Here is a 19,605-nt window from a genome sequence, read left to right on the forward strand (position 1 = left end):
AGGCATTGGACCCTAGCTTCTTCAAATTATTCCTTTGATTTCTGAATGACAGTCTAACCTTTCTGCCTATTCTTTCTCTTTCTCCACTCACTGGATCCCTGTCCTTTTTCAGATCCCTAACTCTGTTCATTCTTCCCCAAATTTTATTCCTTACTTTTTCATCTTCTTCCTTATGTAATCTACTCTGACAACTGACACCTTATTTCCAAAGACTCCAAAATATAATTCTACAGCCCCATTTATTCTTCTATCTGCCCTCCAACACACACCAATTTTTAACTTATCATTACACATTTCCTCTTGGAATTTTCTATCATCTTAAACTCCATGAGGCTGCATTCTTTGTTTTGACTCTTAACTGCTCATTATGGAAAGTCTCAAACATATATAAGCAGACAACAGTATATTGAATCCTCATGTACCCATCAACAATTATTAACAATTTTTAGCTCATGGCCAATCTTTTTTTCTCCTACCTATTTGTTACCCCCTGTATTATTAATCACATAAGCTTTTATTTATTTTTAACTTTTTTTATAGTTTATTTATTTTTGAGACAGAGAGAGACAGAGCACAAGTGGAAGAGGGGCAGAGACAGGGAGACACAGAATCCAAAACAGGCTCTAGGTTCTGAGCCGTCAGCACAGAACCTGATGTGGGGCTAGAACCCATGAACTGCAAGATCATGACCTGAGCCTAAGTCAGACGCTTAACCAACTGAGCCACCCAGGAACCCTTACATAAACTTAAAAAAAAAAAAGTACAATACTATTACCAACCCTCCTAAAATTATCAATTAACTCATAAAATATCATCAAATTTCCAACTGCTTCATAAATGATAAAATTTTTCAGTAAATCAAGTCTCAAAGTTTATACGTATTTTTTCTTTGCCAATGATTTGTTGAAGAAACAGGGTCATCTGTCCTATAAAGTTTCTTACAGTCTGAATTTTGCTAATTGACAGAATTTAATAAATTCATCTTTCTCTGTATTTGGTAAGAAACACATCAGGTTGGCTACTAGATCCTTTTAACATGATCTAGAAATCTTTTTTTTTTTAATGTTTATTTATTTTTGAGAGAGACAGACAGACAGAATGCGAGCAGGGGAGGGGCAGAGAGAGGAGACACAAAGTCCAAAGCAGGCTCCAGGGCTCTGAGCTATTAGCACAGAGCCCGACATGGGGCTTGAACTCGTGAGCCGCGAGATCATGACCTGAGCCAAAGTTGGACACTCAACTGACTGAGCCACCCAGGTGACCCATAACATGACCTAGAAATCTTTGATAGCTTCCTTCTATCTGGTATGAGGCCCATCTTGTTCACTTCCAAAAAGCTAGAATTAGCCATTTCTCCACAAAGACTGGTTCTTTACAGAGGGAAAGGTTCTTTCAAGACTGTAATCTGGGCACTAAGGCTGGTTATTGTTATTAGAATGGTTAGTGTTTATCTAGGTCTTTTCATGGACAAAGCTAGGAAATAGTGGGGGAGGATGCTTTACTTTGTTTTAAAGACAAGATAAATGATAAGTTCAAACATTCTTCGAATTCAAATTCAAGACTACGAGGTTTTTACTTAGCCTTTTCTATGTTACATTCATATCTCTGTTTCCTACTCTGATCATTCTGGTTCTCAAGGTCACTGAGGATAAGAGAATTAAAATTACCAAATAACTACTTGTTTTGGGTTTTTTTTTATTTTTTGGTCATATCACACATAAAACAATCTCAGGATAATATTAACACTACCACAAACAACAAGATCAATGAAAATTATTAAAAATTCCTTTTTACATGCAGTTCTTTAGTGTATATTCTTCCTAAAAAGATATAAAGACAAATAACTGTTTAAAAATCACTTGTACTTTTCTCTGTATGGTTATGTCAACAGGAGACACACTTAGGTTCATTTATTTCATTTTATTCTCCACTTTTAGGAACTTCCTTTTTGAATTTAATTTTGCTTAATAATCATATAAAAGATATATTTGGTTTTAAATAAAATCTATAAAACAAGATTATTCAAAGATGTTTCCCTTCTACCTTTCTCCCCTATACCATATTCCTTTTTTTAGATATGAAACATGTTTTTTAACTTCATGGTTAATCCCTCCACTGTTTGCTTTTTTTCACACAAATTCTGCATTGTCCTAATTAGTTTTATTTATAATAATATGAATATATAACATATATATATGTTATTCCCTCTTCAAAAAAAAAAAAAATAAAAGAGACAGAGGGTGTGAATGAGTCCATTGGTTTCCTAGTTTGTACAACATTGAAATCAGTCATTCATGTTCTTACTCTTAACCTTCTTTCTCACTTAATATTTTGGTTCAGACAGACAAATATATGATTTTACTTATGTGTAAATTTAAGAAAACAACAGATGAACACAGGGGAAGGGAAGGAAAAATAAGATAAAAACAGAGGGAAACAAACCATAAGAGACTCTTAAATACAGAGAACAAATTGGGGGTACCGGGGGGGGGGAAGGGCTACTTGTGTGTTGGGCATTAAAGAGGGCACTTGGGGGGCGCCTGGGTGGCTCAATCAGTTAAGCACCCAACTTCAGCTCAGGTCATGATCTCATGGTTCGTGAGTTCTAGCCTCACATTGGGCTCTGTACTGAAGCAGCCTGGGGCCTGCTTCAGATTCTGTCTCCTTCTCTCAACCCTCCCCTACTCATGCTCTGTCTTTCTCTCTCCCAAAAATAAATAAAAACATTTTTTAAAAGTTTTTAAATAAAAGCAAGGTACTCATTGGGATGAGCACTGGGTGTTATATGTAAGTGCTGAATCACTGGGTTCTACTCCTAAAACCAAGATTATACTGTATGTTTACTGTAGTTTAAAACAACAGAATTTAGTTCCACCTAATAACTAAAAGGCAATCAAATAGCTTGCTAAACTTTCCATATGTTCTCTCCATTCCCACCCCATTTTTTTGACAGTTATACTTTATCTGTATTGTTAGAGCATATACCCATTATACAGACTCTACCTCTTCCTTTAACCGTCACTTAATGATCACTATCAGCCCTTAAGTTGATATCTCTCCAGTCGTACTGGTTGTCTGAAACATTTTTTAGGAGATTAATCAGAAAAGGCTAATGGGAACAAGATTATCTAAATTCTTACATGTTCAGAGCAACCTGAAGGTCAGTTTGGTTATGCATAAAACTCTTAGCTTACATTTTTATTCCTTGAGTACCTTAAATGTTATTTCATTGAGATCATAAAGCACTGAGATCAGATTTTTTTCCTTAACAACAATCTGATTTTCTTTTCTTTGTAAGTTAAACTTGACTTTTTTCCCTAGATACCCAAAGAATTGTTTTCTTTTCTTGAAGATTCAATTATTTACCAGAATATGGCCCAACATTTGGTGTTCTCAGTGTTCCCAGGTATGCAACGTGTCCTTTTAATATTTAGCTTTAAAGCTTTTTTTTTTTTTTTTTTTAATATTTTTATTTATTTCTAGGGGAGAGAGAGAGAGACAGCGTGAGCAGGGGAGGGTCAGAGAGAGAGGGAGTGACAGACTCTGAAACAGGCTCCAGGCTCTGAGCTGGCAGTCAGCACAGAGCCCGACGCGGGGCTCGAACCCACGAACTGCAAGATCATGACCTAAGCGAAAGTCGGACGCTTAACCGACTAAGCCACCCAGGCGCCCCTTAGCTTTAAAGCTTTTAATTCAGGGGCATTTTTCCTGGAATTGCAAATTTTAGTAGTTGTTATAGTCCATTGCTTTGGTTTTTGTTTTTCCTTTTTTGCAAGGACTCTTAATATACATATATTAGGTAGTCTATATTTGTCACTTTCCCTGAAATCCTTTTTACCTTTTTTAATTTTTTTTCTTCCTTTTTACCTTCTGTTTCTCTTAAGGCATTATCTGTTATATTTATTTGATATGTTGCATCAAGCTTACTCTTCATTTCTACAATTATCTTTTCCTTTTCAATTCTTTCCTAAGTTCTACCACCTCATTTCTAATTATGATCCATTTCAGAACACCTGGGTGGCTCAGTTAGTTAAGTGTCCGATTCTTGACTTCAGCTCAGGTCATGATATGGTTCATGGGATCAAGCCCTGCCTCAGGCTCCATGCTTACAGCTCACAGAGCCTGCTTGGGATTCTCCCTCTCTCCTCTCTCTCTCTGCACCTCTTCCCTGCTCACACCCTGTCTCTCTGTCTCTCTGTCTCTTTCTCTCTCTCTAAATAAATCAATAAACATTTAAGAAGTATATAAGTTCCTTAAAAAAATAAAAATTTAAAGATAATTATGATTCATTTCATTCTTTCATCATTTTAATTTCTGTTAGCTCATTTTGAATCACTAGACTTTAACTTTCTGTGCATATATTTCTATGTACTTTCATTTGTCTGTAGAGAAGTTATTCTTTATTGTCTTTTTTCAACAATAATTGTGTATGGGGATTTGATTATGATCTAACTTTTACCTTACCTCTGTCCCTACTGTCTCTATCCTACTAAATTTAGTTTCTATTCCCAGCACTTTCTCCTTAATGGATGGCTCTGACCAGAAAGGGAGCTCTGGCTGATTCATTTTGAAAGTTTATAGACACAGGTTGCTCAAGCCCCTTAAAATCTTAGCATGGAATTTATTACCATCACTCCAAAATGAGGTCTGCAAGAGCCCTCCCAGGTTTAGCTATTGTTTCCACATTAGTACTAACTACACTAGCCAATGAATACCTGTTAGCTATATTGGAGCTCCCCTGTTCTCAGGTCCATCCAATCCCCATTACTTCTCTCTGCTGCCAGACAGAAAGGTGCAGACCCAATAGCTGTCAGTGTTTTCTCACTACTCATTCATATTTTAGGGTTCAATAGGCTACTCTAGTTGTTGACTATTTTTATCAACATGATTTAGGAAAATTAAAATTCTACATCATCACCACTGGAATCCAAGAATTCCCCTCTAGATATAACCTACAGGTTTTGTTTATATAAAAGCTTACTATGGGAGATAGAGCACTTTTAGGCTTTGAAGTAAAAGAGATTTGGGTTCAAACTTCAGTTCAGAATCTTAGCTCTGATTCTTCATCTTTAAAATAAGGATGCCAGACCATTATTTGCTTATAATATTCCTAAGACAAAGTTTGTGTATATGTTTGTGTGTGTGCACATATGTATATATATATCATTTAGCACAGTACTTAGAATAACTGGGCATTCAAAAGATGTACACTGCTATATATAAGCTGTCACTGCTAAGGGGAAAAACAAAAACGTCTTGACTATAAAAAAAATCTTAAATAATATATATATATATGTTTCTTGTATAAAACACGTCAAAAGATTCCACTTAACTAACATTACACTATAGTGAGGCTTAAAGTACATCAACATATTTTTTAACCAACGTTAATATCAAAAGCAAACAAAGGGCACATGGGTAGGTCAGTCAGTTGGGCAGCCAACTCTTGATTTCAGCTCAGGTCATGATCTCACAGTTGTGAGATCAAGACTTGCATCGGGCCCCTTGCTGAGCATGGAGCCTGCTTGGGATTCTCTGTTTCCCTCTCTCTCCGCCCCTCCTCCACTAGTGTATGTGCACATGCACTCTCTCTCTCTAAAAATAAACTTTTAAAAGAAGGAAACAAAAAAAGGGTCACATAGAACTTAACTTTTTTGACAAAAATATTCTAAAATACAGCCCCTGCTGTTGTCTAAGACAGACAACTATCACTTAGTCACTACCTAACTAAAACAATAAAAAATACTGTCAGCAGCATCTGCAAACTATGAAATGTCTCCAATGAAAGCACCATAACAATAGATTTCTTTTTGTTTTGTTCACTATTAAATCTTTAAAGCCTAATAGGTACATTGTTTGTGCTAAAGTATCTGCTGAGGGAGCAAGGCAGGAAGGAAGGATGTACTGATGGAGGCACAGCACAACATGAAGAACGAGGAAGGCATACTGGACAGGATGAGAGGGGGTACTGGACAAGATGGGAGGAGGCAGAGGGCTAGATGAGATAGAAGATGGTGCTGGCCAGGACAGAGCACTAGACAACACAGCAGGGTATGGGGATGAGACATGAAGAAGAGATAAGAGGGGTGATTCATGGGATAGGAAGGAAGCACTGAATGGGATGGGACTGGGGGAAGAGGAACAGGAGAGGACAAGTTTTGTGACTGATGAGAAAAGAGTAGGGGTAGCAAAGTGGAGGGCTAAATAGGGGGACACAGCAAAATGGAAGGAAATGGACACAGGGCAAGAAAGTCTAGGGGACAACAGGACAGATGGGTAGTAGTACAGAAGCAAGGGACAGAAGGAAAGAGCAAGGGATAAATGGAGAAAGAGGATGGATGCAAAGAGGCAGAACAAACAAATTTTTCTGTTGTTCCTGAACATTTGGTGAAAAATGTGTTGAATGAATAAATTAAAAATTATACCATAACTCTTTGGGATCAAAGCCAGCTCAGAAGGCATACATTCAGAGTTGTTCCCCACTCAAAGTTTTAGAGAGGCAGGCCCCCAACTGAGGGAAGCAGCAGTGGTCTAGCACTGCTAGTAACTCAATGAGCATCTCTCTCTCATTTTGGGAATAAGTATCAGGAAAAGTCCCCGTTGCCTTCCACCTACATTACATTCTCCACTAACAGTTCTTTCAAAAAATACTAACGGTAGCCCTATATGGACCTTCCTGGGCTAATTTAAGTGGAACAAATTAGACAATGTAAGACTTAAGTATGCCTAGCAGCCAAGGAAGAGAGAGAGACACGGAGTGTTACTGAGGAAGGGATGGAGGAAGGAAGACACAAAATCTGAAGCACGCTCCAGGCTCTGAGCTGTCAGCACAGAGCCCCATGCAGGGTTCCAACTCACAAACCACAAGATCATGACCTGAGCTGAAGTCAGACACTTAAGCTGCTTGAGCCACCCAGGTGCCCCAAGTACAATTCTTGAAGGATTATGCTAATTTAGTTTCCAAAATTAAAATATTTTTTAAAACTACATAACCATAGGGGCGCCTGGGTGGCTTGGTCAGTTAAGCGTCCGACTTTCGCTTAGGTCATGATCTCGCGGTTCGTGGGTTCGAGCCCCGCGTCAGGCTCTGTGCTGACTGCCAGCTCAGAGCCTGGAGCCTGTTTCAGAGTCTGTGACTCCCTCTCTCTCTGACCCTCCCCTGCTCACGCTGTCTCTCTCTCTCTCTCTCCTAGAAATAAATAAAACATTAAAAAAAAAAAAAACTACATAACCATAATATAATTTCTAGTCTTTATTATTCCTAGTCTGAAACTATTTTAGATATACTTACTGGGAGCATAGCTTCAGCCCATTCTCCATGTCCTCTCTGTAGAAGTTTGATTCTTTCCAGATCATAACAAACTTGTACAAGATCACCCACTTGAAACTGTGAGGTGCCTCCTTCTGCACCTTGAGCAGCATCCCCACTACGGACAATGTTTGCTTTAGTGAGAACAGCAGGATTGAAGGTCCACCTAAAAATCAAAGCCAAAACTCAAAATAGGTAACTGTACTTAATTTTAATACAAAATTCTTAGTTAAACATTGAAGGGCAAAAAAATTTCCTAACACATGAGCAGAGTAAAGCAATCCTTTGCAATTATGTCCTGAATGATTTGTATTTCCTTTTATAATTATGCACATTTAAGAAAAGACTTACCTATAATCTCACCACCCTAATATGATACTTCTCTCTAGTTTTCCCTGGCATGTTATAAAAATGGTTATAAAATACACTACTGTTAAATACTAAAACCTTTCAGAAACATATAAAGTAAAAGTGAAATTTCCATTTCACACAGACACACCTGGATCACCATTCCCTATCCCACTACAAACCACTGCAAACACTCATTGTGGTGTCAATTATACTTCAATTAAAAAAGTCTAATGAAACTGGGACACAAACACTCCACTGTATATCCTTATGATCTTCTATTAGTGCAATGATACTTATAACATAGAGAGTTGTTTCCTTTTTCATAAATAGATTTTGTATACATACACACACGCACACACACACACGCATATATAAAATTTCAGGACTTCTTTTTTCTCAGAGAATGTACCATGGAAAATTTATTTTCAATGTTACAGATATAGACCTATTTATTTCAATTCAGTGACTACAGTAGTCCATTACATGGTTATACACTAATGCATTTAACCATTCTCCTACCATCATTTAAAGGATTTCCAAATTTTCACTATTACAAACAATATTATAAACAACATTGCCATATGTACATCTTTTTGCATACAGGGTCAGTATTTCATTAGTGATTCTTAAAAAGCCACCTAATCACAGTATGTATTTGATTACAATTCCAAAGGTAATTTTTTCTCTGAAGTTTTCTCTGATTTGCCTGGCTGAAATGACTCTTTTTTTGTACCTTCAGAATACCCTGAATACTCACCTACCACAATTAAAACATTTTAATGCAGTTATTTCTGGTTTTATCTATCCAAACTAAAAGGGAAAACCATTCAAAGCAAGGGATCATGTCTTAATTGTCTTTGTAATCCCAGGACTAATCACAGGGCTAACATAGGAAAAGTACGTAATAAATTCTTGTTGAAAAAAGTACAGAAAAAAAAGGTTATTTTCTAGAATCCAGATGTCATGTTACTGTTAACACTACTGCCCAAGTTCTGACCAAGAAAGAATTCAGCAAGTAATAATCCCAATTCGTCTTAATATTTTCAAACAACAAACGAGAACACAAAATGTCAGTAAAGTGACACTAAATGTTAGTATATACTAATCTGAACTTAAGTTGTGTTAAGATTTCCTCCTGCTCTTCTTATTCACATAAAATTCCCATTACAAACAGTTCACTCTTTTAAAGTGTATAATTAGGTGGTTTTAGTACATTCACACCCTTGGACAACCAAACACTAATTTCATTTTCATCACCAAGAAAGATATTCCATAACAATTAGCAGTTGATCCATGTTTGCCCCTCACCCTGGCTCTTAATAATTAGTAATATACTTTGTTTCTACATATTTGGTTATTCTGGATATTTTACAGAAATCACATAATATGTGACCTTTTGTGACTGGCTTCTTTCACTGAGCATAATATTTTGAAGATTTACCTATGTTGCACCATATGTAAGTATTCCGTTCCCTTTTATGGCTCAATAAGATTCCACTGTATGGATACATCATATTTTGTTTATCCATTCATCAGATGATAGGCATTTAGGATGTTTCACATTTTGGCTGTTATGAAAAATGCTTCCACAAGCATTCATGTAAAGGTTTTTGTGTGGACATGTTTTCAATTCTTTTAAGTATAAATCTAAGAGTGGATCAGTTGGGTCATATGCTAACTCTATATTTTCCAAAGCATCAAGACCAAGCATCAAGACCACTTCACATTCCTATTATTAGTGAATGAGGTTTGGTTCTAATTTCTCCCACCCCCTCACCAACACTAGTAATTATATACTATTTTATTCTAGTATGTGATACTTCATTGTGATTTTGAATTACATTTCCATAGGAACTAATGTTGAGCATCTTTTCATGGGTGTTAATTCATAGCTTCTACTGTAACTGTATTTGGAGATAGAGCCTTTAAGGAAATAATTAAAAATAAGTGAGGTCATAAAGGTGACATGGTAATCCACCAAGACTGATGTCTTCATAGGAAAATGAATAGATATAGGAGATGTCTTTCTCTGAGCATGCACAGAGAAAAGGCCATGTGAACACATAGTGAGAAGGCAACCGACTACAAGCCAGGAAGTGGTCTCAATAGATACCAACTCTAATGAAACCTTGAACTTGGACTTTCAGCATCCAGAACTATAAGAAAATTAATTCCAGTTGTTTAAGCCAGGCAATCTGTGGTATTTTGTTATATCCAGTCCTAGCAGACAAACACAATGCACTTACTGGTCACCTCTATATTGGCTTTGGAAAAATGTCTATTAAAATCTTTTGTCCATTTTTTAAATGGGTTAGTTTTCTTTTGTTATTGAGTTATGAGTTCTTTATATATTCTAGATACAAGTCCCAAATTGTATGTAGAATATATGATATATTGTATCTAGAATATATATATGATATATATGATACATGATAGAATATATGATTTGCAAACACTTCCTCCCAAAGTTTCCTACAAAACACAAATTTTTTAATTTTGATGATGTCCAGTTTATTCACTACTTCTTTGATTCTTCTGCCTTGGGGGTTGTATGTAAGAAACCACTGTCTAATCCAAGGTCACGCAGACTTATATTTTGTTCCAAGAGGTTTATAGTTTTAACTCTTACATTAGGTCTGTGATCTATTTTTCACTTAATATTTCTACATGGTGTGTACCTGGGGTCCAATTTCCTTCTTTTCATGTTAATAACTAGTTGACTCACCAAAGATTCTTCTCACTGCAGCTTTATTTATTTGAGGTATAACTGAAATATAACATTAGGTTAGCTTAAGGTGTACAACATAATGATTAGATGTTTGTATGAGTATACCTCATTATACCGCACTTCACAGATACAGTGTTTTTTTACAAATTAAAGGTTTGTGGCAACCTCGTGTTGACCAAGTCTATTGGTGCCATTTTTCTAACAGCATCTGCTTACTTCCTATCTATCTCTCTATCACATTTTGGTAATTCTCACAGTATTTCAAACTTTTTCATTATATTTGTTGATGATCTGTGATCAGTGACCTTTGTCTTTGGTTGGTTTGTTTTTTGTTGTGATCAGTGATCTTTGATGTTACTATTGCAAATGACGTGAGGAGCCACAAACCAAACCCACATAAGGCAGAGAACTTAATCTATAAACGTATGTGTTCGGACTGCTACAAAGACCAGTCGTTCACTATCTCTCTCTCTCACTCTTTGGGCCTCCCTATTCCCTGAGACACAGCAATATTGAAATTAGGCCAGTTAATTACCCTACAATAACCTCTAAGTTTTCAAGTGAAATGAAGAGTTGCACGTCTCACTTTAAATCAAAAGTTAGAAATGACTCCCCTTAGTGAAAAGAAAGGCATGTCAAAAGCCTAGATACGCTGAAAGCAAGGTTTTTTTCACCAGTTAGCCTAATTGTGAACATAAATGAAACGTTCTTGACAGAAATTAAAGGTGCTAACCCAGCGTACACACAAATGATAAGGAAGTATAACTACCATACTGCTGATATGGAGAAAATTTGGATAGAAGATCAAACCAGCCACAACATTCCCTTAAGCTGAAGCCTAATTCTAAACAAAGCCCTGACTCTTCAATTCTATGAAGGTCGAGAGAGGTGAGGAAGTTGCAGAAGAAAAGAGTGAAGCTAGCAGAGGGTGGTTCTTGAGGTTTAAGAAAAGAAGCAACTCCATAACATTAAGTGCAAGGTGAAGCAGCAAGTACTATTGTTGAAACTGCAGCAAATTATCCAGAAGACCTTGGTAAGACCGTTACTGAAGGTGACTACACTAAACAGATTTTCAATATAGACAAAAGAGCCCTCTATTGGAAAAAGATGCTATCCAGACTTTTCATAGCCAGAGAGAAGTCAACACCCAGCTTCAAAGCTTTTTAAGAACAGGCTGACCTTCTTGTTAGGACCTACTGCAGCTGATGACATTAAGTGGAAGCCAATGCTTATTTACCATTCTAAAAGTCCTAGGGCCCTTCAGAATAATGCTAAATCTACTCTGCCTGTGCTCTTCAAGTGGAACAACAAAGCCTGGAGGACAGCATGTCTGTTTACAACATGGTTTACTGAATATTTTAAGGCCACTTTTGAGAACTACCAATCTGAGAAAGACTCCTTTCAAAATATTACTGCTTACTGACACTGCATATGGTCATCCAAGAGATCTGATGGAGATGTAAAATAAGATAGATGTAGTTTTCATGACTGCTAAAACAACAGCCATTTTGTAGCCCATGGATCAAGGAATAATTCTGACTTTTAAGTCTTATGATTTAAAAATACATTTCATCAGGACACCTGGGTAGCTCAGTGGTTAAGCATCCAACTTTGGCTCAGGTCATGATCTCACAATTGTGAGATTGAGCCCCACACTAGGTTCCACACTGGGCATGGTGCCTGCTTAAGATTCTCCCTCCTGACCTTCCCCACCCACACTCACTCTCTCAAAAAAATAAATAAGTGATAAATAAATAATATATTTTCTTAAAGTTATTTATTATCTACCATAGATAGTGATGCCTTCAATGGACCTAGGAAAAGTAAAATGAAAACCTTTGGGAATGGATTCACCATTCCAGATGCCATTAAGAACATTTGTGATTTATGGGAAGAGGTCTTTTGATCTCTTAGTAGAATTAGGAGCGGACTAGAATTAGGAGTAAAGACTAAAGATGTAACTGAATTACATAATCCCATGATAAAACTTTAATAGATGAAGAGTTGCTTCTTACGGATGAACAAAGAAAGTGGTTTCTTGAGAAGGAATTAATTCCAGGTGAAGATAGTGTGAAGACTATTGAAGTGAAAACAGATGATTTAGAATATCACATAAACTTAGTTGATAGAGCAGAGGCAGGTTGTGAGAAGAGTGACTCCCAATCCTGAAAGAAGTTCTACTGTGGGTAAAACGCTATCAAACAAGCACTGCATGCCACAGAGAAGTCATTCATGAAAGGAAGAGTCAATCAATGCAGCAAAAATCACCGCTGTCTTCAGAAATTGCCACAGCCACCCCAACTTTTAGCAACCACCACCCTGATCAGGCAGCAGCCATCAACATTAATGTCGGCAATAAAAAGTTTACAACTTGCAAAGAGCTCAGATTATAGTTAGCATTTTTTAACAATATTTACGGTATAACTGCACATTTAATAGACTATAGTATCGTAAAAACATAACTTTTACACACAATGAGAAACCAAAACTTCATTTGACTCGCCTTATAACAGAGGTCTGGAATCAAACCTACAATATCTCCAAGGTATGCCTATATATATTCAGCATCATTTACTGAAAAGACTATTCTTTCCAGTATTCATTGAATTGCGTTGAACCCTTGTCAAAATTCAAATGACTTTAAATGCAGGGCCTTATTCTCAGACTCCCAATTCTGTTCCACTGATCTATATGTCCATCTTATGTCAACAATAGGCTGTCTTGATTATTACACCTTTATCATAAATTTTGAAATTAGGAAGTGTAAGTCCTAGAATGTTGTTTTTCTTTTTAAAATTGTTTTGGCTATTTTGGGTTATGTGAATTTCCATGTGAACTATATAATTAGACTGTCAATTTCTATAAAAAAGGCACTAGAGTTTTGATACAGATTGCATTAAATTTGTTGATTAGTTTGGTGAGAACTCCATCTGTTACAGGCTGAATTATGTCATCCAAAAAATATCTTGAATTCCTAATCCCCAATACCTCTGAATGTGACCATATTTAGAAACAGGGTCTTTGCATATTTAATCAAGTTAAAATGAAGTCATACTGGATTAGGGTGGGCCCTAAATTCAATGATTAGTGTCCTTAAAAGAAGGTCATGTGAGTGTGCCTGGGAGGCTCAGTCAGCTGAGAGTCCAACTTTGGCTCTGGTCATGATCTCACGGTTCATGGGTTCAACCCCGCATCAGGCTCTGTGCTAACAACTCAGAGCCTGGAGCCTGCTTCAGATTCTGTGTCTCCCTCTCTCTCTGCTCCTCCCCCACTCATGCTCTGTCTCTCTCTCTCTCTCTCTCTCTCTCTCTCTCAAAAATAAAGACATAAAAAAAATTTTTTTAAAGAAGGTCATGTGAAATCAGCTTTTTTTTTTCCCTCTGTAAAAGATTTTAAAATTCCCATGAGCTCAATTAACTTATGTCTATGTTTCCTCAGGGTTCTTTCCTCACAGATGGTTAAGCTACAAATACTGGCTTGACCAAAATAAATTAGTGGGCTGGGGGACTGATTATATAGTTCCCAGTCTCAAATGGTTGATTTGAATGCATTTAAAAATAAAATGTGAACCCCTCCCCCAACAAAAGGAGGTAACATGAGGACACAGGGACACACAGACTCACAGAGGAGAAGGCCATGTGAAAACACAGAGGCAGAAAAATGAATGATGCCAAGGAACACCAAAAATTGCCAACTACCACTGGAAGTTAAGAGAAGCATAGAACAAATTCTAGATTCTTCCTCAGAGCCTCCACAAGAAACCAATCTCCCCAACACCTTGACTCTGGACTTCTAGCTTTCCAAAACTGTGAAAGAATAAAGTGCCATTGTTTAAGCCACCGGTTTGTAGTAATTTGTTATGGCAGCCCTAGGAAACTAATACACAATCTGAACAATTATCAGATCTTCTGGTCCATAAATATAAGATACTTTCCATTTATTTTGGGCTTCCTTAATTTGCTTCAACAATATCTTAGAGTTTTCAGTGTATAATTCTTGCACTTCTTTTTTTTTTTTTAAAGTAATCTCTACATCCAATATGGGCCTCAAACTCATGACCCTGAGATCAAGAGTTGCATGCTCTACCAACTGAGCCAGCTAGGCTCCCCAAGTTTGCACTTCTTGGGCTAAACTGATGCTTTTTTGTTGTTGTTGTTGTTTTACATTTATTTATTTATTTGAGAAACAGAGCACAAGTGGGGGAGGGGCAGAGAGAGAAGGACACACAGAATCCAAAGCAGGCTCCAGGCTCCGAGCTGTCAGCACAGAGCCCAACTCAGGGTTCAAACCTGCAAACTGAGATACTGACCTGAGCCGAAGTCAGATGCTTAACCGACTGAGCCACCGAGGCCATGGGCTAAATTGATTCTTAGGTATTTTATTCTTTGTGATGCTACTGTAAATGAAACTAAAACTTAATTTCATTTTCAAATGGATCATTGCTAGTACACAAAAATACAATTAACTCTTCTACACTGATCTTGTATACCACAACTTTACTGAACTCGCTTATTAGTCCTAACAGGTTTCTCTGGACTCCTTAGGTTTTTCTATACACAAGATCATGTCACCTGTGAACAAAAATGGCTTTAACTCCTTTTCTCTTCTTCCTTTTATTTCTTTTTCTTGCCTAATTTGCCTTAACTAGACCCTCTAAAACAATGCTGAATAAAAGTGGGGAGGGCAAACATTTCTATTTTGTTCCTGATCTTAGGGGAAAAGTATTCAGTCTCTCACCAATTGGATAGCTGTCGGTTTTCTTTTCTTTAAGTTTATTTTATTCATTTTGTGTGTGTGTGTGTGTGTGTGTGTGTGAGAGAGAGAGAGAGAGAGAGAGCGAGAGAGCGAGAGAGAGCGCACATGTGCAGGGAAGGGGCAAAGAGAAAGAGAAAGAGCATGCAGGGGAGGGGCAGAGAGAGAAGGAGAGAGACAGAATCCTAAGCAGGCTCTGCACTGTCAGCATGGAGCCCAATTCAGGGCTTGAACTCACCAACCACAAGATCATGCATGACCTGAGCCAAAATCAAGTTAGATGGTTACCTGACTGAGCCACCCAGGCACCCCAGGCACCCCAGGCTGTGGGTTTTCACAGATGCCCTTTACTATGTTGAAGAAGTTCTCTTCTGTTACTACTCTATTTAGTGTTTTTACCATGAGATGGAGTTGGATTTTGTCAAATGCTATTTCTATATCTCCTGATATAATCACATGTATCCTTAAGATTTGAACACAATTAGAGTTAATTGTATACACTGGTAAAAAACTTAACGCTAATTTTCCTCATTCTATATACAACCCCTCCCATAAAGAACCTCAAAGAGTTCGTTTCTTAATGTATATATCAGTAATAAAGCTTTGACAATTATTCAATCTGGCTACTGCTTTTTCTTTAAAATACTATAAACAAGGACACCTGAGTGACTCAGTGGTGGGTTGAGTATCCAACTCTTGATTTCAGCTCAGGTCATGATCCCAGGGTCGTGGGATGGAGCCCTGCATTGGGTTCCTTGGGATTCTCTCTCTCCCTTCCTCTGCCCTTACCCTGCTCTGTCTCTCTGTCTCCCTCTGACCTCTCCCCTGCTCATGCACATTCTCTCTCTCTTTGTAAAATAAAATATAAATACTTTAAAAAAATAAAATACTATAAACATATCAGTAAACTGAATATATGTTAGCCCTTAAGAGCAAATAAACAAAAGGCTCCAAGAAACTTGCAACCTAGATGTAAAGTAAATATTTTCATATATAACAGGAGACCTACACAGATGAATAGCCTGTGCATATGCCAGGACTGTGGACTTAGAGGAGGTTCCCAAAACACATAAGCTTAGTATTTACAGGATGCAGGAATAAATCCAGGAAAAGAGGGAGAAAAGGAGGAAAGAGTATTCTGCATGGAGGAAGTGGTATGTGCAAAGGTACAGAGTGAAGAAAGGGATGTAATTCTATGTTGCTAATAAGGACCGATGTATGCACACGTCTGTGGCAAGAAAACGCTATGTTACCAAGAGATGACGCTGGAGATATGGGCCAGAGTTCTAATTTTACTCTCCTTCAGGGAAAACTGATATGGTCCATTATGAACAAAGAACGTTTTAGCTATATTTGACCTAATACCAACACAATATATTCTCCTCTTCCAGAAAAAAAGAGTACTGTATCATAAATATATTCATATAAATTCACATACATACCACACACACATTTATCATTTATTCCACTCCACTTTACTGACATATTCTAGATGTTTATGTACTAAGAGCAGGCTTAAAGGAGTCTTAGATTATAGCACATAATTTGCTTTCTCTAAGGCTCTTTCTTCCATATACCAACTTTATTTGCCATTACTAAAAATTGAGAAATATCACCAACCTATTGCCACTTGGATACTGTACTACAATGTCATGATCTTCATCAATGCCACAAACAGTTCCGGTTGTAGTTAAAGTCTCAAACATGCCATCAGTCCATCCTCCATGACCATGCTGCAAAGACTGTACAATTTCTAGGTCAAGATCTATATTCACCAGGTCACCAATCTGCAATCCACCAGGATTCCTGTTACCATTCTGCTCACCTGTAATTGCAGAAGGAGTTGACAAAGGTAAAAGAAAACCATCACAACAGCATGCAACTATATTATTTTTAAACAAGAACAAGCTCTAGATATTTTAGTTCTAGCTACCATCTAATCTTAAAATGTTTTGAGAATATACTGTAAGTATCAGATTCTGGACCTAGAGAGCTTCAAAAATAAGAAAAAAAAAAAACAATCAGACTCACTAATTGAAATAATGTGATGATTTATAACAACAACTGAACAATAACCCTGTATCAAAGTACAAATTTCTGGGTTTTTAAAACATTCATTTTTCTGCCTGGATGACTTGTTGATGATCCCTGTAATAACTACAATTAGAGTTATTGAGGTCCAATAACTAACTACAGCCACCATAACTAGCTAGAGCATATGAAAGAGAACCTTAAAATTATTTTCTTCTTTTAAGTGCTTAGTACTATTTTTTACCAAATGGCCTTTTTGATTTTTTTTTTCCTAAGGAGCATCTTTAAATATTCAAAAGCCCATTCCCTACATTATTCTTAAAGCTAGTTCTGGGATAGGGATGCCTGGGTGCCTTGCTCAGTTGGTTAAGTGTCCAACTCTTGATTTCGGATCAGGTCATGATCTCACAGATTCATGGGTTCCCACCCCTCATTTGGCTTTGCACACTGACAGTGTGGAGCCTGCTTGGGATTCTGTCTCTCTCCCTCTCTCTGCCCCTTCCCTGCTTGCTCACTCTCTCTCAAAATAAATAAATTTTAAAATAAAAAAAAAACCTAGTTCTGAGATAAAGGATTCATGATCATAAAACACTATGATGCAAACACCTGGGTGGCTCAGTCAGTTAAGTGTCTGACTTCGGCTCAGGTCATGATCTCACAGTTCGTGGGTTCGAGCCCCGCACTGGTCTCTGTGCTGACAACTCAGACCCTGGAGCCTGCTTCGGATTGTGTATCCCCCCTCTCTCTCTCTGCCCCTCCCTCGCTCACAGTTTTTGTGTCTCTATCACAAAATAAAACATTAATTTATTATTAATTGTAAATTCTCCAATTTACATAAATTAATCACAAAAATAAACAAACATTTAAAAATCAATGAAATAAATAAAACACTATGATGAGGGATCCAAAATATATGTTGATTTTACACTTCTCTTGTGAAAGCAAGACACAAAAGAAAGTTTCTCAAACATGAAAAAGGAATGATCTTGTCAAAATATAAATTTCTACATTCCTTAAAAAAAAAAGAAAATCAGTGTATGCTACAAAAAAAAAAAAGAAAAAGAAAAAGAAAAAACAGCCTTTTTGGCCAGAAGGGAAATCAAATGATCTTAAAAAAGGAACACAGAGTTCACATGAAAAGGCAGGCATTCACCGACTAAAGCCTTAATCAGAAGAATGTGGCAAATGTTTATTGTGGCAACAATATAGAATCTATAATATGAAGATAGTTTTGCTTTCCTCATCCTTTAATGACACATGAAAAATTATATTTATTATATAACCTTAATCTTCAAACAATTTTTGTACTAAGAAGGCAATTTTAGGGGAATTTGGGTGGCTCAGTCAGTTTAGCACCAGACTCTTGGTTTTAGCTCAGGTCAAGATCTCATGGTTCATGGATTAGAGGCCCAAGTCTGGCTCCATGCTGACAGCTTGGAGCCTGCTTGGGATATGCGCGCGCTCTCTCTCTCTCTCTGCGCACGCGCTCTCTCTCTCTCTCTCTCTCTCCTGCCCTATCCCACCCTCAAATAAATAAAACTTTTTTTAAAAAAAGGCAATTTTAGGGGCACCTGGGTGGCTCAGTCGGTTAAGCGGCCGACTTCAGCTCAGGTCATGATCTCTCAGTTCATGGGTTCGAGCCCTGTATAGGGCTCTGTGCGGACAGCTCAGAGCCTGGAGCCTGCTTCGGATTCTGTATCGACCTCTCTCTCTGACCCTCCCCCACTCACACACTGTCTCTCTCTCTCTCTCAAAACTAAATAAACATTTAAAAAAATTAAAAAATAAAAAGGCAACTTTATAAAACGTATAAGGAATTTATAAGCATTAAATTGTCAGATTCTATTCTCAATATGTAAGACATACTGATAATCTAACACAAAATTTCTCAACAATATGTTTACAACTAAAAGATAAACTTTCAAATATGACACATAAATGGTATATCGATTTTCAAGACATGACAACTTTATCAGTCTAAATAAATTAATAAAAAAGAACAAATGGTTTAAAAAATAAAACTCAAAAAGTATCTCCTTAAATAACTTTTTTTTAAAGTCCCATTTAAAGATTTTCTGATTCCATGAACCCTGACCCACTAGTTAGTAATTTTCTCTAGTCTGCTGACTCACCTAGCACAGGGCAGTGATCTCTGTAGAAAGAACCTCCTTTGGCATCCTGGACACACTTGAGATCAGACTAAGAAGAAGAAGAAAGAAAAAAAAAAACAAAAAAACAGAAAAATCACACTTGAAAACTTCAAGTATAGCTCAGTACCTAAAACAGGCAAAAATGTTCATTCAGAACATACCCTCAGCAAAAGTTAAGAGTAACTCTAGGTTAGGGGCGCCTGGGTGGCTTAGTCGGTTAAGCGTCCGACTTTCGCTTAGGTCATGATCTCGCGGTTCGTGGGTTCGAGCCCCGCGTCGGGCTC

At 37.2% G+C, this 19,605-nt stretch overlaps 1 protein-coding gene and 1 pseudogene across 1 annotated transcript in view; one reads left to right on the top strand and one right to left on the bottom strand.

Moving 5' to 3' along the window:
- The window catches only part of MIB1 (MIB E3 ubiquitin protein ligase 1), a 121,889-nt gene that overhangs the window by 69,229 nt on the left and 33,055 nt on the right, over positions 1 to 19,605 (bottom strand). Inside the window, exons 5-7 of the mRNA XM_039217706.1 lie at positions 19,304 to 19,370; positions 16,761 to 16,965; positions 7,292 to 7,475 (exon numbers count right to left, since the gene is read on the bottom strand). Of these exons, the coding sequence (XP_039073637.1) occupies positions 7,292 to 7,475; positions 16,761 to 16,965; positions 19,304 to 19,370 (456 nt within the window). The remainder of the gene's footprint in view (positions 1 to 7,291; positions 7,476 to 16,760; positions 16,966 to 19,303; positions 19,371 to 19,605) is intronic.
- Positions 10,755 to 12,785, top strand: LOC120220721 (annotated as a pseudogene).

Source organism: Hyaena hyaena, unplaced genomic scaffold, assembly GCF_003009895.1.
Source record: "Hyaena hyaena isolate Hyena2069 unplaced genomic scaffold, ASM300989v1 scaffold_14, whole genome shotgun sequence".
In the NCBI taxonomy this organism is placed as follows: Eukaryota; Metazoa; Chordata; class Mammalia; order Carnivora; family Hyaenidae; genus Hyaena; species Hyaena hyaena.